At 33.5% G+C, this 24,931-nt stretch overlaps 1 protein-coding gene across 1 annotated transcript in view; it reads left to right on the top strand.

Moving 5' to 3' along the window:
• The window catches only part of CDH12 (cadherin 12), a 498,310-nt gene that overhangs the window by 232,663 nt on the left and 240,716 nt on the right, over positions 1-24,931 (top strand). Inside the window, exon 4 of the mRNA XM_017524645.2 lies at positions 20,184-20,478. Coding sequence (XP_017380134.1) covers positions 20,184-20,478 — 295 coding nt within the window. The remainder of the gene's footprint in view (positions 1-20,183; positions 20,479-24,931) is intronic.

A 24,931-nucleotide genomic window follows, 5' to 3' on the forward strand; every position in this document is an offset into this window, starting at 1 on the left:
TACTGATAAGTACCTGAGCTGACTTCTCAAATATCTTATTCTCCTTCTTATGAGAAGGTCAATAAAGTTCAAGCTTCATTAGCATCAGTGTGTACTCAGAGCCAGCAAATGGTATATCTACTACTCAGAAAAGGATTCAAGACATAAAATGGGTGGCAATTTTTATATCTGTAATCACAGAAGGATCAGAGAAGTAAAAGCACTCAACATTTTATAATACACTAAATGAAGCCTGTTTTAAACTAAAATACAGCAGTATTTATGTTGTGGGTTTTTTTTTTATTTTTTTTATTTTTTTTTATTTTTATGTAAGCAGCATCAAAACTTGGAATCAAAGAACAATTATGTTGAGGACAAATTGTTTCTTGCAGAAAAGCATAGGCGAGAGGCTAGCTTGGACAGCAGACAAATAGTGTTACCACAAAGTTTCAAGCAGAAGACTTAAATGTGTTGTGTGAATGAGGGTGATTTTTCCTGTGTGTGCCTCTGGTTAGGGAAAAGGGAGTGGGGATAAACTGTAAACCCTGGCCCCACATTTTCCCACGGACATTTAGCATAATGAGGTGGCTGCTAAGCTTTCATTTTCAGAAATCTCATGTTTTAAAAAATGCTTAGGATGGCTTAGTTGAAGAATACTGGCATGGAACATGGTAAAATTAATCTATACATGAGTTTAAAGATTAATTAACTGCCATTATTTGAATGGCAGCAAAAGAGGCCTATGATGTATCAGTACAGAAGTAGACAGCTCATTTCATTTGCCTTTGGACAAAATGTACATGATGAAATCTCTGTCTCTATATTGAGCTCACTATACGCTAGATCAACGGCCCTGATTTCCCTCCTTCATAAGTTTGGATTGGCTGACATTTCACTTTGACCTAGTAGAAGAAACAGAGTTGTTTCAAACTGTATACAGGATGATTTATTTCAGTAGTGAGTAAGCAAAACCTGCTGTACTGACTTTGATGTATTATAAGGTTCCTCTTCTCATGTTATGTTTGGGGATGTACTGATGAACTTGTCCCAAGTATGTGAAACTTGAATACAAGGAATATTCAATAAATGCCAGTTGCATGGAGAAAGAAAGTGGGAAATTATGTTTTAGGGGTCACTTAGGCTGAATGTTGGTTTTCTTTTGTTTGTCCTTTACGGTAACAAAAACAAATTCAGAGTAAGATTGATGAGTTCATTATATGTGGAAAAATCAAGAATATTTGTTGGAATTGACATGACAACGTCAGAACTCCTTCCTCTGTCATTTCCTTATTTTTCTTACCTCAGTCTCCCTTTGTGTGTAGGCTCTATTTTCTCCATTTTCAGACACCTCACATTGTCCAGGGTGCAAAGTGAGGTGGGGACCATCTGAGTAGTGAGGCAGCTACTCTTTTTTCTAAAAAGCTGGCCATGATTATTGACCAGGCCTAAGACTCTTGCTTAGCTTGTGGGCAAGGGACAAAATGTGGTAATTACCAATATCACTATATTCACAGAGAGGATAGGTACCAAAACACTGATAAAATGTAGGGGTAGAAGTGTCAACCAGAAACAGTGGAGAAAGAATACTGGCAGCGAAAAATAAATATTCAAACAAATTAAAATGTATCAAGGAACTGTAGCACATAACCAAGAAATAAAAATTCTCTTTAATCTTAAGGCATGGTATTTTTAATGAAGCAATGTAAATATTAGATTTCAGTATTTATCTGTATTTACTAGTATTCTATTGCTGCACTACAAATTCCCACAAGCTTAGCAGCTGAAAACAACCCTTATTTATTAACTCAGAGTTCTGCAGGCAAAAATTCAACCTCGTGTGGTGGGGTTCTTTGCTCAGGGTCTCACAAGATTGAAACCAACGTGTCAGCAGGGCTGTGTTCCTCTCTTGAGGCTCGTAGGAAAGAAGAGCAGCTTTGAAGATAAGTCACTCATTGGTAGAAGACACTCCATGATATCTTAGGGTTGAGGACTCCTTTGTTACTGCCAGCTGTGAGTGAGGCTGTAGGTAGTTCAGCACCTGCAGTTGTTTCTCTGCATCCACAGCTTACAACATGTGTGTTTGCTTTCTTCCAAGCTGACTGGAGCATGTGTTTTGGACTTCCTTTTCTTACACCTGGAAAAAACTTTCTGCTTTAAAGATCTCATGTGATTGGGTTAGGCCCACCCAAACAATCTTCTCTGAAGGTTAACTGTGCCATATGACATAACACAAGCATAGGAACAAAATCCATTGTCTTGAAAGTCCTGGGGATTATTCAAGATGTGGACACTCAGGGGAGAGAGTGAATTTGGTTATAGAATACTTCCTACTACACTGTAGGTTGCATTTCAGTCATAACTGAAAGTTGAGGTTTGATTGGATTTAGTTAAGTACTGAGTAAGCCCAAGTGATATGGTTTGGCTCTGTGTCCTCCCTGCATCCACAAATCTAATCTTGAATTGTGATATCCACATGTTGGAGGAGGTGCCTAGTGGGAGATGATTGGATCATGCAGGCAGATGTCCCCCTCACTGTTCCGATAGTGAGTAGTTCTCATGAGATCTGATGGCATTAAGTTGTGGCACTTTACCCCTGATGATCTCTCTTCCTCTCCCTCCTGCCACCTTTTAAGATGTGCCCTGCTTCTTCCCCTTCACCTTCTGCCAAGGTTGTAAGTTTCCTGAGGCTTCCCCAGCCATGCGGGGAAACTTAATTGATTCAGAACTGTGAATCAATTAAGCTTCTTTTCTTTGTAAATTACCCAGTGTCAGATAATTCTTTACAGCAGTGTGAAAATGGACTAATACACCAAATTTTATGATGTAAAATAATACAGTGAAGTATGTTTGAACCCTGATTATTCTTGGAAATTCTGTCTATAAATTCTGTCTGTAACTTATCTTACTAAGCAACCAGTGATACCTGGAAAAAGAAAAATTGTAATAAACAGTAGATAATCAGGAAGAAAACTATCTTTTTTTAATCTTGGAAATAATACACTTCTACAGTCAATAACATTCATGTGTCAGTTTTAAGAAAATGTACTATGAACACATATGCACACACATAATTTCATGGACTCCAAGAATCATTATGAGAAGAAGCTTAGTAACAAAAAATTCAGTTTCTACTGAAAAGCAACCAAACTTTAAAAGAAATGTTCAGTATTGAAGGCCTCAATCAATGCCAAAGTAAGCACCTGCTTTAATAATCCTGAAACTCATTTTTAAAAAAGTATCTGACCTTTAAAAATGCAATAGCCTGAAATCAATTTATTTCAGTCAGGCATTCAATAAAAGCCGTCGAAGTTCAAGTTATAGCATCCATAGCAGCTAGTTTTGTTTGTTTGTTTGTTTTGTTTTTTTGCATTTTTGCCTTCTTATTTTATTTTTTTCTTTTAAGTTAAAGTCAAAATGGAACTGTTATCTCTTTGGCAGTTTCTTGTGAATCCTATTAGCCTATTGGGAAATAAGTGAACTCTGAGAATGATTCCTTTCTTAATGTGTTTATAATGAGAGCTTTAAAAAAATGATCTCTCACTAACCTGTGTTTAGAAACAAGACGTAATTTACCACATTTCTTATACAGGATAGTTACTATTTATCTTTGGGATTAAGATTACTCATTTTCACACTATGAGGCAGAAAATAAATATTAGGTATAAATTATCATGCAAATAAGATAATATACTATTATAGGATATAAGACTATGAGATATGAATTCTTAGCAATAAATTTGACAAAAAACAACTTGATTCATAATGCAAAGAAAACAAGCTAAGATCTTGTATTTATTTTTTCTGCATTTGTGATATTATACTTTCAAATCCATTTAATGTAGTTGCTGTGGAATAAGGAAAGGAAATAAAAGATTTTAGTAAGGTGGCTTTATGCTTTAACACACTAAGCAATCCGAATAGTAATAGATGCTACCAAAAATAGGTCACCTTCAAACAACCCTTGAAAATTAGCAGACACTGTAAATTCAAATTGTGTCCTTAAGAACATTTTTAAGACCATTGTTTTATATATATATATATAAATATTTATATACATTTATGTATAAAATACATATTATATATATATAATACATGTTATATATAAAAATATATGTATTTATATATAAAATACAAGTTATATGTAAAATACATGTTATATATATACTTGATTTTTATATATATATAAATTCAGATTGTGTCCTTAAGAACATTTTTAAGACCATTGTTTTATATGTATATATTTATATATATAGTGTATATATATTAATATTTATATATATTTACATATATATAAAAACAATGGTCTTAAAAATGCTCTTAAGAGCACAATCTGAATTTATATATATATATATATATACATTAAAACAAATATATATGTAACATATGTACTTGCTATATATATATATATATATATGTATGTGTGTATATATACATATGGCCTTGCATTTATTTTGCAAAAATTGTGCTTGTCTGAGCATAAGAAAATACCATATTTTCCTCTTTTTTTCTCTCACATAAAACATATATAAACATCATCACACACATGCGCAAATCTGTGTAGTTATTAGTTCACTGTGAGAAAGAAAGTAGGTATTTTAATGACCATTTCTCTTATTAAATGGAGTTACTGTATTACCTTTTTAATATTATGGATTTTATGTCTTTCAAAGCAAATTATGGCACAATGTGCACATCAAAGAAACATATTTTCATTCAAAAAACTGATTCCCCTGAAAGCAAGTACTAACGTGTTTTCTGTTCTAGTATCAGTACAATTACTAATGGGCAGCCAGAAGTACTTTTCAATGAAACTATTTTTATTAATGCATTCAGAATAATACAGATCTGTCTTTGATCAAGCAAACTGATGTCACAAAACAAAACTTTGTGTAGTTTGCATCTGTTGCTAATTCAATTCTCTGACCAAAGAATCAGCTTGTTTGTTATCTTCTCTTCAGATAGTTTCCAAAGTTTTTTTTTTTTTTTTCTTTTAATGACGTTGTGTTATCAAATTAAAAGTGAGATTATTTGGTTTAAATGCTAGTCCCAAAGATGTGGGGTTAGACAACCTGGTTTAATCTCTGCTCTGCATATTTTTACTTGTGTGTCTTGAGCCAAGTTAACCTGCCTGTGCCTCAATTTCTGCATCTACAAAATGAGACTGCTAATGGTAGGATTGTAATCATAGCGTCTTTCTGAGTATTAAAGTGGGTTTAGACACATAAAGCCTTTAGAAAGTTGCCTGGCAAAACACAGAACCTTGATAGCTTTTGCTACCATTATATTGAATCCAATTAGTTTTCTCATGCACATTTATAGAAGTTAATATAAATAGAAAGAAATATTGCTACACTGGGTTTATTTGAATGTGAAGGGAGAGAAATGAAGGAAAACAAATATTATGAAGCCAAATTCTCTATCGTATTCTCCAAATTTTTGATATAAATATTACAATGTACATTTTACATATAAAGATTCCAAGGTGCAAAGAAATTTAGTAGTTTATACAGTAACACAAAGGTAATAAATGATGAGTTTGGGATTCTACCCTTCAAATATCTGATGCTCATGCTTATGAATTTTAGCTCTTTTTATGTTGTGTACACTCTATATGCTAAACAAAAAAATCAAAAGACGACAACAACATTTAAAGATGGGCTTGTTATATGTGCATGCATTCATCCCTTTAAAAAATCATTAGTTCATTAAACCATTACTGAGCATGGACCATGTGGTCTGTATTTGATCTGGTGAAAACACAGAACTCACTAAATATGGTACAATTGTGTCTAATTTCATATCTCAACCTCTAAAGTTAGACTAACCGATAAAAAATTCAGAACAAAAGACAGAAAGGATACAAATTAAATGGGAGGGGTGAAAAAATGTACATAAACCAGAGAAAGAATAAGATTAAACAAAGCGATCTGATATCATTGTATCATATTGTTGCATCATCACTAATTGTGAATTGCGCATATCTCTCAACTAAGTTAACATCCCTTTAAGAGTGAGAGAAAGCCACTGATAGAATTAGTAGTCTAAAGCTAATTTCAGTGTAAAAAGGACTTTATATTAACTCCATTTTGTAGGGTCATATCATTCTGGTACACGTTTTGCAAAAGCAAACCACTGATTTGGAAATCACAAATATATTCCAAATTTTAACATAATTACTTATGTTAAACATTATATCTTAAAATTTAACATATTCTTTTTGACTAATCATTCCCTTTTTAAGTCAAATGAGTGAGTCAGGAAGGCTGTCTCTGTAACAATCTGAGGACTTGTGGTTGAGGAAAGATGTCACCTACTTTTAAGTCAAGAGATCAATGTTTTATCTGCTAATCAGGAAACACACCGAAAAGCAAAGAGAAAAGTCTGGTCAAAACATTGCATTGCATCTAATGAAAACTAATTAACTGGTTTAAAAACGAAAGATCCCTTGGTACTACAAAATTCAATCACTTTCACAATAAATGGATAAATTACTTTGTGGAAGAATTTACTAATACATTGAAGAACCTCCATTAGAAACTGCATGTTTATTTGATTTCTTAAAACTTATTTAGGAATAATGTGTGTTCTAATTATTTTCATTTCATGAAAAAGAATACTTTTTCTTATACAATTATTATTTTTTGACAATCCTGTGGCTACACTTTTGTCTTTTCTTTCTTCCTTCCTTTCTATTTTTCCCTCTTTTTCCCCTTTCTTCCTCATCAAAATTCTTAAGCCTTCTAGAGCCAATCCTGTCACAAGGAAAGTGCATTAAAATGCCTTTAACGTTTAATCCATGAACTTTAGTGAACTCTAATCTCTCCTCAAATATACGCAGATGTATAGGATTCATAACATTTCTCCTAATTTCTACTAGAGAATCTATCTCTTATCTCTTCTTCTCTGCTGTTCCTTCTATTCACCAAATGTTAACCCAAATATGAAGAACAGCCCTAATATTTTTTTTTAATTCAAAAGCTTGTGAAGTTTTAATGAAACCCTAGAAAATGAAAAGTCTTACATCAAACTACAGAAAGTTGAAAATTTAATGTTTGCCTCCCCTCTTTGTAGAGGTTCTCTATGCAGCCTTTAGACTGACGGACTCTTCATGGCTTGCTTCAAGGTCTTGCATGCTTTTCCCACAGCTTTTATTATTCTACTTTCGATTTTCTGTTTTGAGCAAACCTTGATGTTTCTGGAAATGTCCATGAATATCCCAGATTTCTTCTTATACCCTAAAAATTAGGAAATCAAGCAATTTTTTTTTTTATTTCTAACCTACTATAGGCATTTTTCTTTATTTATTTTTTCTTTATTTATTTATTTTTATTTATTTATTTATTTTGAGGTCTCGATCTGTTGCCCAGGCTGGAGTGCCGGAGTGCAATGGCGCGATCCCAGCTCACTGCAACCTCTGCCTCTGGGTTCAAGCGATTCTCCTGCTTCAGCCATGCCAGTAGCTGGGATTACAGCCACGCACCACGGTACCTGGCTAATTTTTGTATTTTTAGTAGAGACGGGGTTTCACCATGTTGGCCAGGCTGGTCTCAAACTCCTGACCTCAAGTAATTGCCCACTTTGTCCTCCCAAAGTGCTGGGATTACTGACGTGAGCCACTGCTCCCAGCCAGCGTTTTTCTGCTATTGAAGAGCTATTATCATACCCTGTAACCAAAGCTACAGTTGTGGTGTTATATGGGGGGATGAGGGGAGTACTTCTCACTACTACATATGGAAACATTCTATTCTCTGCTTTTTATTCACCTTTCCAGTTACAAATATAATAGGTGATCATCACTTTTGTATCTATTCCCCTGTATGGTGGATTTTTTTCCTAATTGTCTTTAGATCATTATTTGCACAAGTTTGCTGCAAAGGGCTTTGTGAAGATTTTTTTCCCCTTTCTGATGATTATGAGATTAACTGTGAGAACAGATGGTAAATAAAACCAATACATTGAATATTGATCTCTGAAGTTATGCAAAAAAGTGGTACTAATTCACAAAAGTTTATAAGCTGCAGATGCGTTTCCTTAATATGCATAAACATTTGAGATAACATGGCACTCATCATTATACTTAGATGGCAAAACTGTTTGACTTATTAAAATAGTCCTATTAAGAACAATCAAGGAATTTAGTCATAGCAACCAAATTTTCACTTCCCTTAGTATCAGTAAGAAATAAATACAGAAAACCTGAGACCCATCTTTTCTGTTCTGATAAAGCCATCCTATTTATGAAGAGAATATTATGAAAAGTCTCAGTTATGGGCAGAAAGGCAGATAGCTGCAATTGTTGAAATCTTCGTCTTCTTCAGATGATGCCTTTAGACTCAGCGTTATCCCTCTTGTTCTCTCTTGAGAAAGAAGCTGTTTTGGAGACATGCTGCTAAGAGTAGACATTGTGGAGCAAATGCCTGATTTATAAGTCATTTTATCTATACTGCAATGAAGAAATGGGAATATAGTAAATAGTTTTTAAAGGTTGATCCCTGATGTATTAAATTTTGCTCATTAATAAATCGTGTATACTTTGTATCAAAAATGCAGAATTTTTAGCTAGATTTAGCTTTTCTTTTTGAAATCTTACTTATATTTATCTTATTGTAATTGATTTAATTTAATGTAGCAAGGCATTTTATACCATCAAATAAAAGGGTATTTAAAAGAGGAAAATAAAAACTCAATAGTAAAAGAGAAAATAAAACATTAATAGAAGCGACAATAATAATAAGGACTAACAAAGAGAGATTAAATTAGATGGAGTTTTACATTCGAGTTCAGATTTGAGTTCAGCTGCTTTATTGGGATTATTAAGTGCATATGCAAATAAATTAGTGTAGGACATATAGTTTGATAATTATATTTTGCACTTGGGACTATTTGAATTCAGTTAAAAGATTTCATTATCATATTTGTCACGATAGCTTATAAGTGGTTAGTCAAAATTAAATAAAACCTTTCAGGCATGTAACAGTATTTAATATTCAGTAAGGGCTAATAACAGTAATAATGAAATGATGATACAGTAATAGTAAGAAATGACATCTAACTAATGTATTGTTATTAATAACTGATAGTTATTGGCATTTATTTTTAAATCTAGACTAAGTCACATATATTTATCTATTATTCTGAAAAATAACTACATTGTTTGAAATAATACATCAAATTTACTGTTATTCAAATCGAGATTCCATTACTGAAACCTTGATATGAGTGTTTTATTGTCTGTAAATGTTTTTCCTTACAGCCTAGCTTTGTGAAATGTTTTACAGGTTGTAAATGTAGGAAAGAAGCTATTTTAACCTTCTTCTCTAATATTTTTTTCCCAAATCCTGAGTCTTAGCCATTGACCTTTCCAACTTTTACAGAAGTACTTATTCACATACGGTGACACTCTGAAATAAGAGGTTATAATTGGAGTGAGCTAAAGTTGTAAAATATGATAATCTGAGAAAATAAGATGGTTTTTATATGTAGCCATGAATGCAATATTCAAGCAAAGTAAGAAAGATGAAAGGCAGCACTAGGGAATAGTATGTTTTTTTGTTTTTTTTTTTTTTTTTTTTTTTTTCCTATAGCAGGATGTATAATATATCCTAGCACATAAGCTTTTTTGCTCTTGAGCATTGCAAATATTCTTTGTTCTTCTGTGCACTTCTTTGGCATACCTCTAGGGAGGCATGGGGGCCTTTTTGAGGTGGATTTTTACTCTCTTCAATAGAAGGTGAAATATTTCCAGATGATAAATAGCTCTGGGTCTGTTACCCAGTCAGGGGAGTTCTCAACTCACATTGGGCTGTTAGAGGGAATTCCTAACCTTGTAAAGTGATATTCCTCTTGCTCATATGGCAACAATTAAACTAGGAAGAACAAATGAGTCTCCTCAGGAGAGTAGACCAGAACAGAATGTTAAATATTCTTGGGCATTCAGTGGCTTTGGAAAGAGAGAAATTTGCATAACATTACTCAGGCAGAGTTATAGATCATCTTTGGGTCTGATCTCCTTTTATCTGTAAATACCTTAAGTATAATCTAATGGCTTTGTACTTAATATAATGGCCACTATGATGATCTTGAGCTCTGAATAAGCAGTAGCATGAAACCAGGCAGCTTCAAAAAAGGAAACACTGTTTTAGTTTACCAAGAAGAATCCAGCAAAAGTCGTTTGTGTTGTATATAATAAAATTATTTCAGACAAAGAAACAAAATTTTCTTATATTCATATTGACTGACTTAAATGAGTAAATCCTATATGTGAGTAAATAAATCAGGGACAGTATTACTTTAAATCTCAAGCACTAACTACGAAACCATTCTACAGCACTTATAATCATAGATTTCAAGAATGGTAATGGATCTTATCACTTATATGAGATTATTACAACAAAATGTACTGAGAGCATCCTGTACAAGAAACATATCCCTTGCATCTGAATGAGTGTATAGAGCTGACTGGCGGAAGACTCTTAACTGCTTTTATAAACATCTCCATATTAAGTAGGACAGACCTTTACGTGATTGCTTTTGTCCAAATATGTCTTGAGACTAAAAAAGAGTGATGGTAAAACAGATAGAGCAATAAAGATTTAGAGCACATGTCTGGAAGATTCTCATTCCAGCAGAAAAATTAAAAATGGGGACCTAGTTCCATGACAAAAGATAATGACAAATAAACTGTTAATATTTAAATGTGTGATCCTCTATATTAAGGAAAATCAAGATAAATCTAAATGCAATGCTTGAAACTTATGGGGATTTGTGTTCAAAAAACAAAGAAAGAAAGAAAATCCTGCAAAGATAATTGGAGAGATAAGTGGGGATATTGAATATGACTCATTATTAAGTGTTAATAATCATTTTAATTAATTTTCTTCACTGAAATTGTAACAATGTGGTTATGCAGAAAAAGGTCTTATTTTCAGAAAATGGGTGCTGAAATATTGTGTAGTGAATTAGTATGATGTTTGTAAATTATTGTCAAATCATCCACACATGAATGAATCAAATACAACAAAATGTTAACAATTGTTTAATCTAGATTGTGAGAACATAGATTTTCCTCATATAATTATTTCTATGTTTTCTGCTGATTTCAAGTTTTACTTAATATAATTTTGGTATAGAGAAAAGGCATAGATCCCAAACACCTTTAACTCCTCTTCAGAGAGCATCAGTAGCAGGGGAACAAAAATAACAACTCATAATCCTGATGGGAGTGGCATAGAGGTCATCAGAGAAGATGATCTTTTTCTGTAACGTTCATAGGTGAAGGATTGGTGACTGTTTAAACAAGCCCAGTGGAGCTACATGCAAGTATTTACACTGAGAGGGCTCCAGCAACGAAGGCACAGCTCTGAAAGAGACCCAGATTTGGCAGTGACTGTAAAGAAAAGGCATAAAATTTGCCAGGGAGAACACAGAGATGAACTGATATTCTATATGCAGAATTTTTCCCATATGCTTGAGAATGCATAAAATATAGGCATTAATGACCAGAATGTAAACAATAAAGAAATAATTTTTAAAAGATGTTATTCTGTAGATAACCTGCAAAGAATTAGGGCAGTGCTGGCACAGCATTACACTTAGAAGACCCCCAACGAAATACCTGAAACTAAAAGAAATGATTGATGCATTTATTCATTCTAGGACAAAACTCTAATCAATAAATAGAACTCAAAAACTCAAAACTTCAAATGAGGTTATTTATTCTTAAATATGAACAGGAAACTCAGAGTCATCAGGTATTCGAGGAAAGCCCACAAAATGAATGGCAAAGACTCAAATTTGCAAACACAAAAGTTATCCTGAAGGAAGAGATAATTTAAAGAAACCACTCACACACAAACTAATTAGAGTTTTCAAAAAGTTTCAAGAAATCCCACAGTTTACAAAATAAGAATATGATTATTTTGTAAAAGAACATTTAAATCCTGGAAATGAATATATCTGTGGTATATGTGTGTGTGTACGCATGCTTTGTGTGTATTAAATTTGAAAATGAAGAGCATTACCAATAAATAATAGTAATATAATTTTATTGTGTTCACAGAATAGTCCAAAAGATATGACAATGAATAATATGAGCAAAATATACATGATATATTGAAGATGCGTAAGGTCTAACATTAAACAATTGAATTTTAGGTAAAAACATGAAAAACAGTGGATAGGAAATAATCATGGAAATAATCATTGATAAAAATTTATCGGTGCTGAAGGAAAGTAGTTTTTGAATTGAGAAAATTTAGTAAGTGCCCAGCCTCAAGTAGGAAATAAAAACGCACATAAACTCACACCTGGAGGCAATGTTCAAAACACAAGCCCAAATAAACACCTACATGGAGACAGTGTTCTAAATAATTAGACTACATTTATAAAAATAAAACTATAAACACTAGAGAAAGAGAAGAGGAAACTAAACAGATAAAAAAGAGGCTCTTATACCAACAAAGAAAATATAATCAGACAGATATCAAGCCTACTCTTGGTTTCTAAAATATAATGAATAAAATTTTTGAAGGAAATGTATAAATTCTTTCAAATTTTTAAAGAGAAATTATTTCCAATCTGGAAATATATGACCACATAAAAATTAATTATATGTGAGGGTAAAATAAAGACTTACTGTGATATGAAAAGATTCAAGTAAAATGTCTAACCTAGGTTAGTTATTAAGAAGTTATATAAAATTTGCACAAGCCAACAAAACAGTAAACCAAAGTAGGAGAGAATATAACATCCAAGGAGTGTTTCCAAACCAGGAGATTAATAAAGTAAATTCCAGGTTGACAATTGTGCAGATGTTCTTGTTTGGATTAGCAAGAAAGAAGTCTCCCAAAGAGACGTATGTAGTAAAAAGTTTTGATGTCAGGGTTGAGAAGTGGAATGAATCTAAGGATATTAAAAACAACAACAACAAAAACACTAACTTACAAAGATACGACAGAAAAAATTCATGGGCAAAATAAATGGCAGCAATTACATGGGAATTATACATTATTTGGTAATGAAACAAAAAGGTTTACATTGTTGTGATTATTGTAAAAAGTGTATTAATTGTTTGTTCTCTTATTTTTTAATGTTTTCACATCAACTGATAGACAAAACTGAGAATGCTTATTTAACAGTAAGTGTTCTCCAGAGGGAAAAAAACAAATTGGATGTTGATATAGCTATCGATGTAAATGTAGATATAGTTACAGATACATAGAGATTTGTTGGAAGGATTTGGCTCACACAATTATGAGGCTGACTTGTCCAAAGGTATTCAGATGGCAAACTGTAGACCCAGGACAGCTTCTAATTCTAGTCTGAAGACTGGCAGACTCAATCCCAGGAAAAGCTGATGTTTTAGTTCAAGTCCAAAGGCAGATAAAACAGTCCCATGTCTAAGCTTGAAGGCAGTCAGGCAGGAGGAGGTCTGTCACTCACAGAGGGGTTTGCCATTTTGTTCTATGCCCACAGCTGTTGAATGAGGCCCACCCTCATTAGGAAAGGCAATCTACTTTATTCAATCTGCTGATTTAAATATTAATCTCACTCAGAAACACCTGCAGTGATACACCCAAAATAATGCTTGACCAAATCTCTGGGTAATTTATGTCTCAGCCAAGTTGACATATAACATTAAATATCAGGCTTATTTTTCCGAAGAGGCCTGGCCACACAGGGTGTCTCACACTTGTAATCCCAGCACATTCAGAGGCCTAGGCAGGTAGATTGCCTGAGCCCGGGAGGTTGAGATCAGCCTGGGTAACATGGTGAAACCCTATCTCTAAAATAAAAAAATAAGTTAGGCATGGTAGTCTGTGCTTGTAGTCCCAGCTATTCAGGAGGATCACTTGAGCCCAGGAAGCAGAGGCTGTGGTGAACTGAGAGAGTGCCATGGCACTGCAGCCTGGGTTACAGAACAAGACCCTTTAATAAAATAAAAGGCCAAACCCCTAATTCACAGATTTTTAGAACAGATTCTGTAAAATACAGATGATGGAAGCTGGTGGGTGTCGGGGGAAGAAACGGAAGGAGAGGTAAGGGGAAGTGTAAAGGTGTTAATGCTTGGGTCTGACGAAATAGAGAAGCCAGAGGTACATTCTAATGTCAGTAAATAAATAAATAAATAAACCCATAAAAATTGTACTGAAGGGTGTGAGGCTGATGAGTATTGGTATCTACAATCTACTTTTAAATGCATCAAAAATTAATCTGGGTTAACAGATAGATAAGTGGGTGGAAAATGATAAAAAAATTCTTAAAAGTACATAAAAAATATAGACTAGGAGGTAAGTATATAAGCAAATTTTATATACTATTATGAATTTGAAAATTTCATAATAAAATGTGGGAGGAAAAAAGAAAAAAATGGATACATCCTGTGAGTGAACTGAAATTTAGAAACAAAGTCACTCAGATATCACTTATCGTTTTATTGACGCCTCATAGAATAAATGGTGGTACAATTTGATTGGGACAAGGCAAGTGGTGTGCAGTATAAAGTCAACAAATGTTCAAATTTCTCATTAAAGAACTACTATAATATTTAATCATTGAGCCAGTAGTCATACATGTATTTTTTTAATAAGAACTGAAAGAGAAACAATTAAAATATAAACAATTAAAAACATCCCTAGGTGGCTAGGAAAGGAAAGAGTATCATTTGGGAATATAAACTCTTCAATTCTTTGTGATATTTAGCAATTCAATTGTATTACTTTGATTAAAATGTTTTTGATCAGTTTAAGCTGATGTAATAAATTTCTATTTATTGGTACAGAAAAATATGATGTAATCCATCTAAAAAGCAAGTTATAAAACAGTCCACAGTGTACAATAGCATACATCAACACAAGATTAGTCAAGTAATTTGCAGGGCCATATACCAAATCAGAAATCATCTTGGTAACAAATTTATGATTTTTTTGCTACTGTTTTCTGATTTCTTTTTCATGATCTCATGTACTCTATTCTCAGAAAACAAAAGACCAAACCCCACACATACACAAAAATAAACGAGTAAGTTCATTACAACCCCAGAGGCTAAGTCAGTGGGGAAAGAGGGAAAATGAATGGTTACCATCGTAAAGGCAGGGACAAATCAAAGAAGTCTGGAGCACAGGGAACCCTTTACAAATCGGCAGTCATTTTAAAGACACAGGAATTATGGTTTTAAATATCATTCCATAAGCAAGGAGACTATTAAAATCATTTTTTGTAAAATTCCATGAAAAATGTTTTGTAATAACTTTTTTATTTTTTACTGTTCTGATCACAACCATCCTCATTACCTCGTAAGAGCCATATGTGGTAACTGTCCAGGGTTGTTAATCTGTATCTCCCGCCAGGAAATATACCGAATTCTAAGAAGTAGGTACTGCATAAAGATGCATATTTTATATTAAGCAGTTATATTTAGCAGTAAACTGGTAACTCAGTGGCATTCCTATAGCATATGCTATAGAAATATACAGTGTCCATATATATATATGGCACTCATGTAAAAAACACACATATCCACATATGGGGCAGTAATAGTATAATAGTATTTGTTGAACACAATATTTGGTTTTCACACAAATCCACCTTTTGCAAATCAATTGTTCCTCTTCTCAACATACCCCAGGCTGGCAAAAGACAAGTGAAAATAAAATCCCTGCCGGACATAGTGGTATAAAAAGCATTTTCCGTTTTATGTGCACTTTACAACCCAGAGAAAATAACAAATTCATTTTATTTCTGTGCAGTAGTTTCTAAAATATAATCAGAAATGCTAGTAAACATTTAACTTCAGATTAGCTTTTTCAAAACTTTTAAGCGCTGGAGTGAAAGATTTGCTTACACTCTGAAGCGGGTGCTGGGCATCTTTTTTAAGCTTCCCTTGGCATCTCATTTTCACGCACCATCTGAGATGACTTGGAAAACACCAGAAAATAACACCACCACTTCCACAAAACAACTGCCTGGACAGTGCCTATTTCTACAGCCATCATTTATAGAACTCTTTTTCTGGGAAGAAATTTTATTTTAAGCGTCAATACTAAAAGATGATATATTTGGAGTTGGCTGCTTCAATCAGTAAATGTAGTCAGCAACTACACAGAAAGAACTTATTTTTAATAATTGGAAGAAGAAATATTTCTAGCTGTTATTTTAAAATGTCTAGAAAGGAAAAAAAATTGTTTTTGTGGAATTATTAGCATACAGTCTGTGTAGTTTAAAATGGCTGTGTAAAATGTCATCATGTGATTTTTTTACAGTGAGCATGACCCAAAAATGAGGAAAAGACTATGAGTCTATTTTTTCTGCAGCCTGCCTTCCTTCTTTGTGCAAATAAGGCTAAGAACTTCCTTCACATTGTAAGCAAAGGCTGAATGCCATTGCTGAAATATTTGAGAAAGCAGTTTCATCAGCAGAGATCAATTTCTAGAATCATTCACAATTCAACATTTTCTAAGATGTGTAAAAATTATTATAGCTTTAGTCTTGACAGCTGCCTTTTTAAGGAAATAAACAGCAGAAAACATATAAACACATGCATATACTTATATACAAACACACATGCACATTCACCACACAGTTTATGAAGAGATATACAGTGTCCATTGAATCACTCAGCTTCATTGAATGAATATGCAGACATTTAAAAAAGTAATGAAAATTTCAAGTGATACTAAAAAATAATTTTGGTGTCCTGTTATTACAAATGTTGACTTATTTATATATATATATATATATTGCGTGTATATAGATATAAGCAGAGAAAAATATATCAATATAAATGTACAGTAAATATGTGTTTTTACATATATTTAAAATATAAAATAATATAACAAAGAAGGGCCGGCTGCCGTGAGTCACACCTACAATCCCAGCACTTTGGGAGACTGAGATAGGTGGATCACCTGAGGTCAGAAGTTTGAGACCAGCCTAGCCAACATGGTGAAACCCTGACTCTAGCAAATACAAAAATTAGCCAGGCGTGGTGGTGGGGGCCTGTAGTTCCAGCTACTTGGGAGCCTGAGGCAGAAGAATCTCTTGAGCCTGAGAGGCAGAGGTTGCAGTGAACTGAGATCAGACCACTGCACTCCAGCCTGGGCAATCAGAGTGAAACTTTAACTTGAAAACAAAAAAAAGAAAAAAAAAAAAAAAGTTTTCTCTAGGTAAGATAATGATAGAAATTTTCATTTTTGCTACTGAAATTATTTTACTATTGAAATAAAGAAAATGTTATAATAGCCAACATGAGGCCAATGTCATTTATTTAATATCAAAATTAATATTGGAAATATGTCTATACTTTAGGCTACCACCTATCTGCCTGAAATAATTAGCATGAATGACTAATTTTAAATATTGCCTAGCAATGCAGTTCTCTTTGAAGATATTATCATGTGATAAACTGCTATAAAAAGTCTAATTGTCTTCAGAGTTTTATAGTCATCAACTTCATTTTCAGTTCAACATTTTAACATATTTTCCCATATTTTTTTCTGAAGCTTTAATCTCTGCAAAGCCCATCTCTAAATTAGAAGGAAAAGATAGACAGTGACGGGGAGCAGCAATTAACTGTAATTTGGATCTTGGATATAACTAAAAACACATTTTGCTTCTTTATTTTTATGTCAGTTTGCAAAGAAAACAGTTCTGACTTTAGCTAAATGAAGAAATTTTTGTTTTATTTTTCTTTTTATAATTCTACTTATATCACATTTCAAAGCCTACTTTGAATTTTCACTCAGTTCCTGCGATATTACCATAGACTCTTTGAGCTGTTGGAAAAATGGATCCATTTTATAAAATCATTCCTTTTGCATTGAGCTTTGCCTGTCTCATATATTTAGATAAATTTGAAAGCAAAAGCAATACCCACTGTGTTGAATATCTTTAATAGCATGGTTGAAATTTATAATTTGAAATTCATAAGTTCAAAGAACATTTATCTACCGCTTGATTTTACGCTTGAAACTTCCTAAGCTTCACAGTAGTTTGAAAAAAAAAATTAGAAGGACAGAAAAACTGCCTCCTGTCATTCATAGTGATTTTCTTTATGTTTGAGTAAAATATGCAGAAACTTTTAAAGGAACATCAAAACCTCGTTCCCTCTTATTGTTGCCATATTATTTTTAATATATTACCCAATCAAGTTGTTATGCTATGCTTATACTCTTACACAAATACGCTTTTAGAACAAATTTTGAAGGACATACAAGTCCACAAAATGAATAAGTTTACATTGGTAACATTAATACAAAGAATGATTTTATTTTATTGAACTTAAACCAGACTCTTGAGTTTAGGAGCACAGATATAGCCACAGTTGAACTTACATTTATTCAGGCTATATTTGCGCTGTTAATTACTCATGCTAACACACAGGAAGCTTATTTGCAACAGGATATTTATATAATTTGAAACATTTTCAGAGTTCTTTTGTGTGTGTTGAAATGTTAAGATAACATAATTCATTCTTGTTTTTTTTTTTTTTTTGAGACTGAGTCTCACACTGCCACCCCAGCTGGTGTTCAATGGCTTGATCTCGGCTCACTGCAACCTCTGCCTCCCAGGTTCAAGCATTTCTCCTGCCTCAGCCTCCTGAGTAGCTGGGATTACAGAGGTCTGCCACCACGCCCAGCTAATTTTTTGTATTTTTAGTAGAGACAGGAGTTTCACTATGTTGACCAGTCCGGCCTCAAACTCCTGACCTCGTGATCCTCCCACCTTGGCCTCCTAAAGTGCTGGGATTACAGGTGTGGGCCTCCGTGCCCGGCCAACAGAACTCATTTTTAACCAAACCTTTGCAAAAGAGCAGTGCTCGTATGCAGATTTTAAGACATAGCCCAAATAGAGATGCTGCAAAAGTTTAACATTTTTCTTTTGGGTGATCTGTTGATTGCAAAGCACTTTTAGACATAACAGTTTGTATGCTGAATCAAATGTCTGTACCCAAATGAGCAAGAATAGTTTAAAACCTTTACATCAGCATCTGCATAAAAAATAATGTACATATTATTTATAAGAATATATTATGTATATATGTATACATTTATATTATGTATAAGAATATATTTATAGAAATATGTTACTAGAAAATTGTATATGATGCAATATTTCATTTTATGTAATATTTTATGTACATATTTATTTATTTATAGGTAACTTATAGACCTTTAAGACTATGTACATTTTTCATTTATCCTTGGTCTCCAGTTTGAATAACACTGACTTATGGCATCACACTGATAATTTTCTCTACTATTTAGTTCTCTTCACTATTGCTATTCATGTGTATTTTATTCCATGCTCTAATGTAGTGTACTACACATGTGTTGAATTTTAAGAGAAATTAACAGAATTTCAATGTTTTTCTACATTACTCAACATAAATATTCTATAGATAGAATGAATTAGAGCAAGCTATTTGTGAATCTGAAAGAATAATCAGTGATTCTGCCAATCATCTGTTAAGAGCGGTAAACTCATTTAAACTCAGCCTGTTAAAAATGAGATATGCTCTGCTATATATGACTGAAACCTCTTGGTGTGCCAGATTTCTTCTTTCTTTAGGAATGACAACGCTTAGTGTTTTCTGAGTTCCTTTGCATTACCTCCCACTGGCTTCAGGTCATTGATTTCATCTTTAGAACATTTGGAAAGTTTATTTTGTGAATGTTTATGAGCTAATTTATTTTTATTGCAATGATTATTTAAAAGGAAACAATAAGTACACTGAAGATTTGTGCACATCATTGAAAATGTTATGCCAAAGGGATACAAAAAAACTCAAAACAAATTTTCAAAATTTGTTGTTGTTTTTTTGCCTGCTGATGTACCTGAGGTTGTACTTTTTTTCCGATCTCCAAAATACCTCAAAAAAAATAAATAAATAAATAAAAGCTGGATTAAGAGAAGGATGAACAGGAGAATGGATATGAAATCTATCTGATAAGGCAAGAAGATTAAAAGATGAATAGAGAATGTCTTCAGTATATATGTGTTCATTGCACAGTTTTCAACTCTTTGTGTTACAATTTTTATAGTAAGAAGTTGGAGAAGTAAAAAACAAAAAACAGAACCATAAGATTTTGGTTTAACATTTTCAGTTAAAGAAATTGTGTTGCAAATTATGACTTCTTAATATGACAACATCCCTTTAATGGTGTTCTTTCTTTCTCCTTCTCTTTCTCTCCTTCTCTTCCCTAAAGCTGCATTCCGACTTAGACAAGGGAGAGGGCACTGTTAAATACACCCTCTCAGGAGATGGCGCTGGCACCGTTTTTACCATTGATGAAACCACAGGGGACATACATGCCATAAGGAGCCTAGATAGAGAAGAAAAACCTTTCTACACTCTTCGTGCTCAGGCTGTGGATATAGAAACCAGAAAGCCCCTGGAGCCTGAATCAGAATTCATCATCAAAGTACAGGATATTAATGATAATGAGCCAAAGTTTTTGGATGGACCTTATGTTGCTACTGTTCCAGAAATGTCTCCTGTAGGTGAGTAGGCAAATCAAAGTTCCGTGAGATGTTACAAGACCTCTTTAACATTTACTTTGTGCAGGTTGATTTGTCATAGAAAGATTATTTTTCAATTCTAGAAAATACAGTTTTTCTCATTTATTTTCGTAACTTTATGTTTTTCTTTCTTCATTAAGAAGACAGCTAAACGTGTAAACATATGTAAACATTTAAAAATAGTAAAGTCTTTGAAATGTAAGGGCAAAATGTCAACTCTGTATTATAATTTAAGACGAATTAAGAAGACAGCTACTAGAATATATAACATTCTTTACTGTTTTCCAACCTGTTAATTTACCTGAACTCTTAGATTCCTTGTGTGCTTTAAGTAATATATTTTTTTTTATTGAAATTGATTGTCATCGTAATTTCGGACACCTATCTAGTGCTGGAGATACCTGCCCTACACTGTGAAATGCCAGATAATAATTCTTAGCTCAGAGTAAATTATCTAAAGCATGCATCACATCTGATCAGAGGTGGTCCAGAAACAGATGTGTTGCATCCTTTGTAGCAACAGCCATCATTTATAGAACTCTTTTTCTGAGGTTGATAGAGATTCTGGAAGGGTGATATTGTTTCCTTTTCAGGGTAAATAATCCACACTTGTTATGCCATCAAGCCAAGGTGCAAATGAATAATGTCATGAAATCATTATTAGAATAACAAGTAGAATTTAGTAGCACCATCATTCTAAAAATTTAAATTTGACATAAATATACATTTCCGTATCAGCCTAAATTTACAAACTCCTGTAATATGTAGGATATAAGGTCAATAAGTTAAAAATTCCAGCTTTAAAGATTATTTTAAATTATAATTTTTATTCCTCAGTCACTGCTGCTAATCCTTCAATTTATTTCAAAGTAACTTCTGGTTTTTATTACATTGGGAAGATAAAGCAACTTATCACATGTAGGTTACAACTTAAAACTCGTGTGTGAGCCATTGCTAATATTTTCTAAATCTGATGTGCCTCAGAGGGGTTCTGATGCTCCTACAACCACCCAGGACATGCGATGAAGATTGTGCACGCTACCCCTAGGGCAGAGCAGGTCGGTAGCTGTAGGAGCTGTCACATGGATTTACTATAAATGCACTTGAAATTGTGTATGTGACCTTATCAGGCATTTAAAGACTAATCTCTCCTTGACCTGAGAAATCAGCTTGAAGTAATTCACTTAGATTTCAAATTTTAATGTGCATACCCATGCCTGCAAATCTGTTATTCAGTACCTGCTACACTTTTGGGGTGCCTCTTTTAGACACTGTTATGATTGCTAGAAATTTAGAAGTCCAATTGGAAAGAAGCATATCTTGTTAGAAAGTAGTCCCAGAAAACAGGGAGGCTGTATTTTAACTGTATCTTGATTATACAGAGGGAAAAATAAAGTTAATATTTTGAGGAGGAAAGAAAGGCTTTTAAGATGACATGCTATATAGTAGACAAATAGTTTAACTCAGTACCTACTTCATGTACACTGGACATATTAACTTGAATGTATGACCCTCTGTGACTTTGTATTACCAAAACAGCTTCTTTAAAGCAAACACACACACATGCCTCTCCAGTATTGGAAAATTCTGTCTTAATAGATAAAACAATTAGGATTTTGTTTTGCCAATTAGAATAACTAGGGCTGCAGAGCTGAAGCCCTCTTATAAGGAGTTTGCAGCTCATATCCAAAGAGAGAAATATATTTAGAAAGTCAAAAGTGTAGGTAAGTGAGAACACAGAGTAGTTTCAGCTTTTGCAGGTGGAATGGGATATAACTTACTGCGCTGTCATAAGATATTGGAAACATCTTTGAAAGAATAGATTCTTAAAGTGTTTGGTCTCATGCCGTTAATGAAATTTCCCATTGGGCCTTCAAGACAACTCCAGTAAAGACTTAAACGGATTTTCAGTGCACCACTTTCTTTTATTTTTCTTTCTTTATTTAGAGACTGGATCTTGGTCTTTTGCCCTAGCTGCAGAGCAATGGCCCAATCTTAGCTCACTGAAGCCTTACATTCCTGGGCTGAGATCCCTCCAACCTCAGCCTCCTTAATAGCCAACTGTGTGCCACCCACTGCCTGGCTAATTTTTTTTTTTGTTACCTTTTTGTAGAGAGGGGATCCAGCTGTGTTGCCAGGCTGTTCTCAGATAGTTTCCACCTCAAATGATCCTTCCACCTTCGCTTCCCAGAGCACAGGGATCACAGGCATGAGCCACCCTTCTGGCTCTCTAAAAAAAATAAAAATTTATTGCATTTTGGGTTTTGGGGTACATGTGAAGAACATGCAAGATTGTTGCATAGGTACACACATGGCAGCGTGATTTGCTGCCTTCCTCCCCTTCACCTATATCTGACATTTCTCCCCATGCTATCTCTCCCCAACTCCCCACCCCCCGCTGTCCCTCCCCTTTTTCCCCCAATGGACCCCAGTGTGTGATGCTCCCCTCCCTGTGTCCATGTGTTCTCATTGTTCAACACCCGCCTATGAGTGAGAGCATGCGGTGTTTGATTAATAGCAGAAGGGTATTTCTTTGGAATTTGAAATTTTACCACATGGTGTGAGTTGGTCCAGGTGTTTTTATACTAAATTTACATAGTATGTACTTTTCACATAAGTATAAAGAAGTATAAACACTAGTTATGAATTGAATGCTAAAAATTAAATCTCTATGCATTACTTTTGCCTTTCCCCATAATCTCACGTATACACATAAAACAAAAAACAAGGACACCCAATTACAGTTGTGATATCTGCTGTTTCTGCCTTGAAATTTCTAACCTACAGCCTACTGTGTATCCAGGACTTACATGTATGTTCCCAGAGTACTTGAAGTCCATTTTCAAGTGCACCCTTCCTACCAGGTGAAAATAGTTCACTGCTATAATAATCTAAGAAAATATGATGTTTTTCTCTATTTTTTTCCTCTCATATAATCTAGGCAATTCTGCCTCTGTATCACTTTCCTGAGAATACAAAAATAATTTTTAATCAAGGCCAGATGGAACTTTGGTATATTTACAGTATATCTATTGTTTTGACTAGTCTCACTGTCTGTTGTGATAAAATTTGAGGTACTCCCTATGAAATAACTTTTCTGTCCCTAGAATTGAGAATACTAGTGTTTCATTTTCAACAAAAGAGAAGATTGAACCAGTTAAAAAATACATATAGTGAAAAACTTATTTTGTAACATAGAACATAACATGAAGAAATATTGGAATATGGAGATGAAGTTTAACAGTAATGGATTCTATATCCAGAAATATGAACAAATAAATGTGCAACGAAAATTTACTAATGTTACTAATTTTCACTTGTGTAAAGAGAACATTACAGAGAACATAATGTACAAAGAGAGAACAGTGTTGGGTAGAGAGGGTCAAGATCTCAGAGGAGGATCAATATTTAAGACTTACAGCACTATGGAATATATTCAATTTCCTAAAATTGAAGAAAATTCCAGTGAATCTATGAATTGTTTAAGACAAAGGTCACTCTGTTACTGACTTCTGATACATCTAATATTCCAGGGAAGTATTACTTCGAGATAAAGAGCTTTTACTCTGACCTAAGGAAATTACTTAATGATCCAGATATTCCTAAATTCAAAGCTCCTCCTTGGAGACAAATTTGGGCTTTATGAAAGTGGACTTAATTTTTTAAGATCACTAGAGCAACAATAAATTACAGGAATGTACCCTCTTTAATATCTGATGATTACGCATAAGTGGGGTGTGCAGTTTTAAGTTACTTTTCCTAGAGTGCTGACAGGTTTAGAGTGTTAAATCCATACTCAACTTGTATTATCTTCCTCTGCTTGAGCTATGCCAACTTGAGGCAGCTGATTTGACTATTTATAATTAGATGCCTAACTTATGATATGATAGAGTAGATGTCAATGGTGACTCATGATTTATGTAGTAAGTCTTACCATTTTGTAATCAATAGTCAGGTGCCATGTGATCTAAATAAGATTTGTATTTTTAATTTTTAATAACCACATGCAGTATTATTTACTGTTTGATTTTTTTTTAATGTGAAAACTTAATAACCCTGATGGATAAGAAAGTAAGAATGAGTCTTAGGCACTTTAGAACCAAATTAAACATAATCAAGTATGCCATTTTGTTTATGTCTCATGGCTGCTAAAACATCTTTGGGAAAGTTAAACTTGGCTTTCAATTTCACATGATCGGGTTAAGAGTTTGGAACATTTATATTATATTATTTAAGAAGGGGGATGCCTGCTTAAAATCTGGAGGGTAGGCATCTTTTATTCAATATCTTAAAAAGAAGGTTTAGTTGAAGTTTAAATAAAACAAGATACACCTAAAATAAAGGAGGCCACTGGTTTAAATAAAAATAATGAGCAGATACTCCCTTGCTTTTCTTATTTTCCCTGAACTGTATTTTATTTTACATGAAGTTTGGG

The sequence above is a fragment of the Cebus imitator genome, unplaced genomic scaffold, assembly GCF_001604975.1.
Source record: "Cebus imitator isolate Cc_AM_T3 unplaced genomic scaffold, Cebus_imitator-1.0 Scaffold35, whole genome shotgun sequence".
In the NCBI taxonomy this organism is placed as follows: domain Eukaryota; kingdom Metazoa; phylum Chordata; class Mammalia; order Primates; family Cebidae; genus Cebus; species Cebus imitator.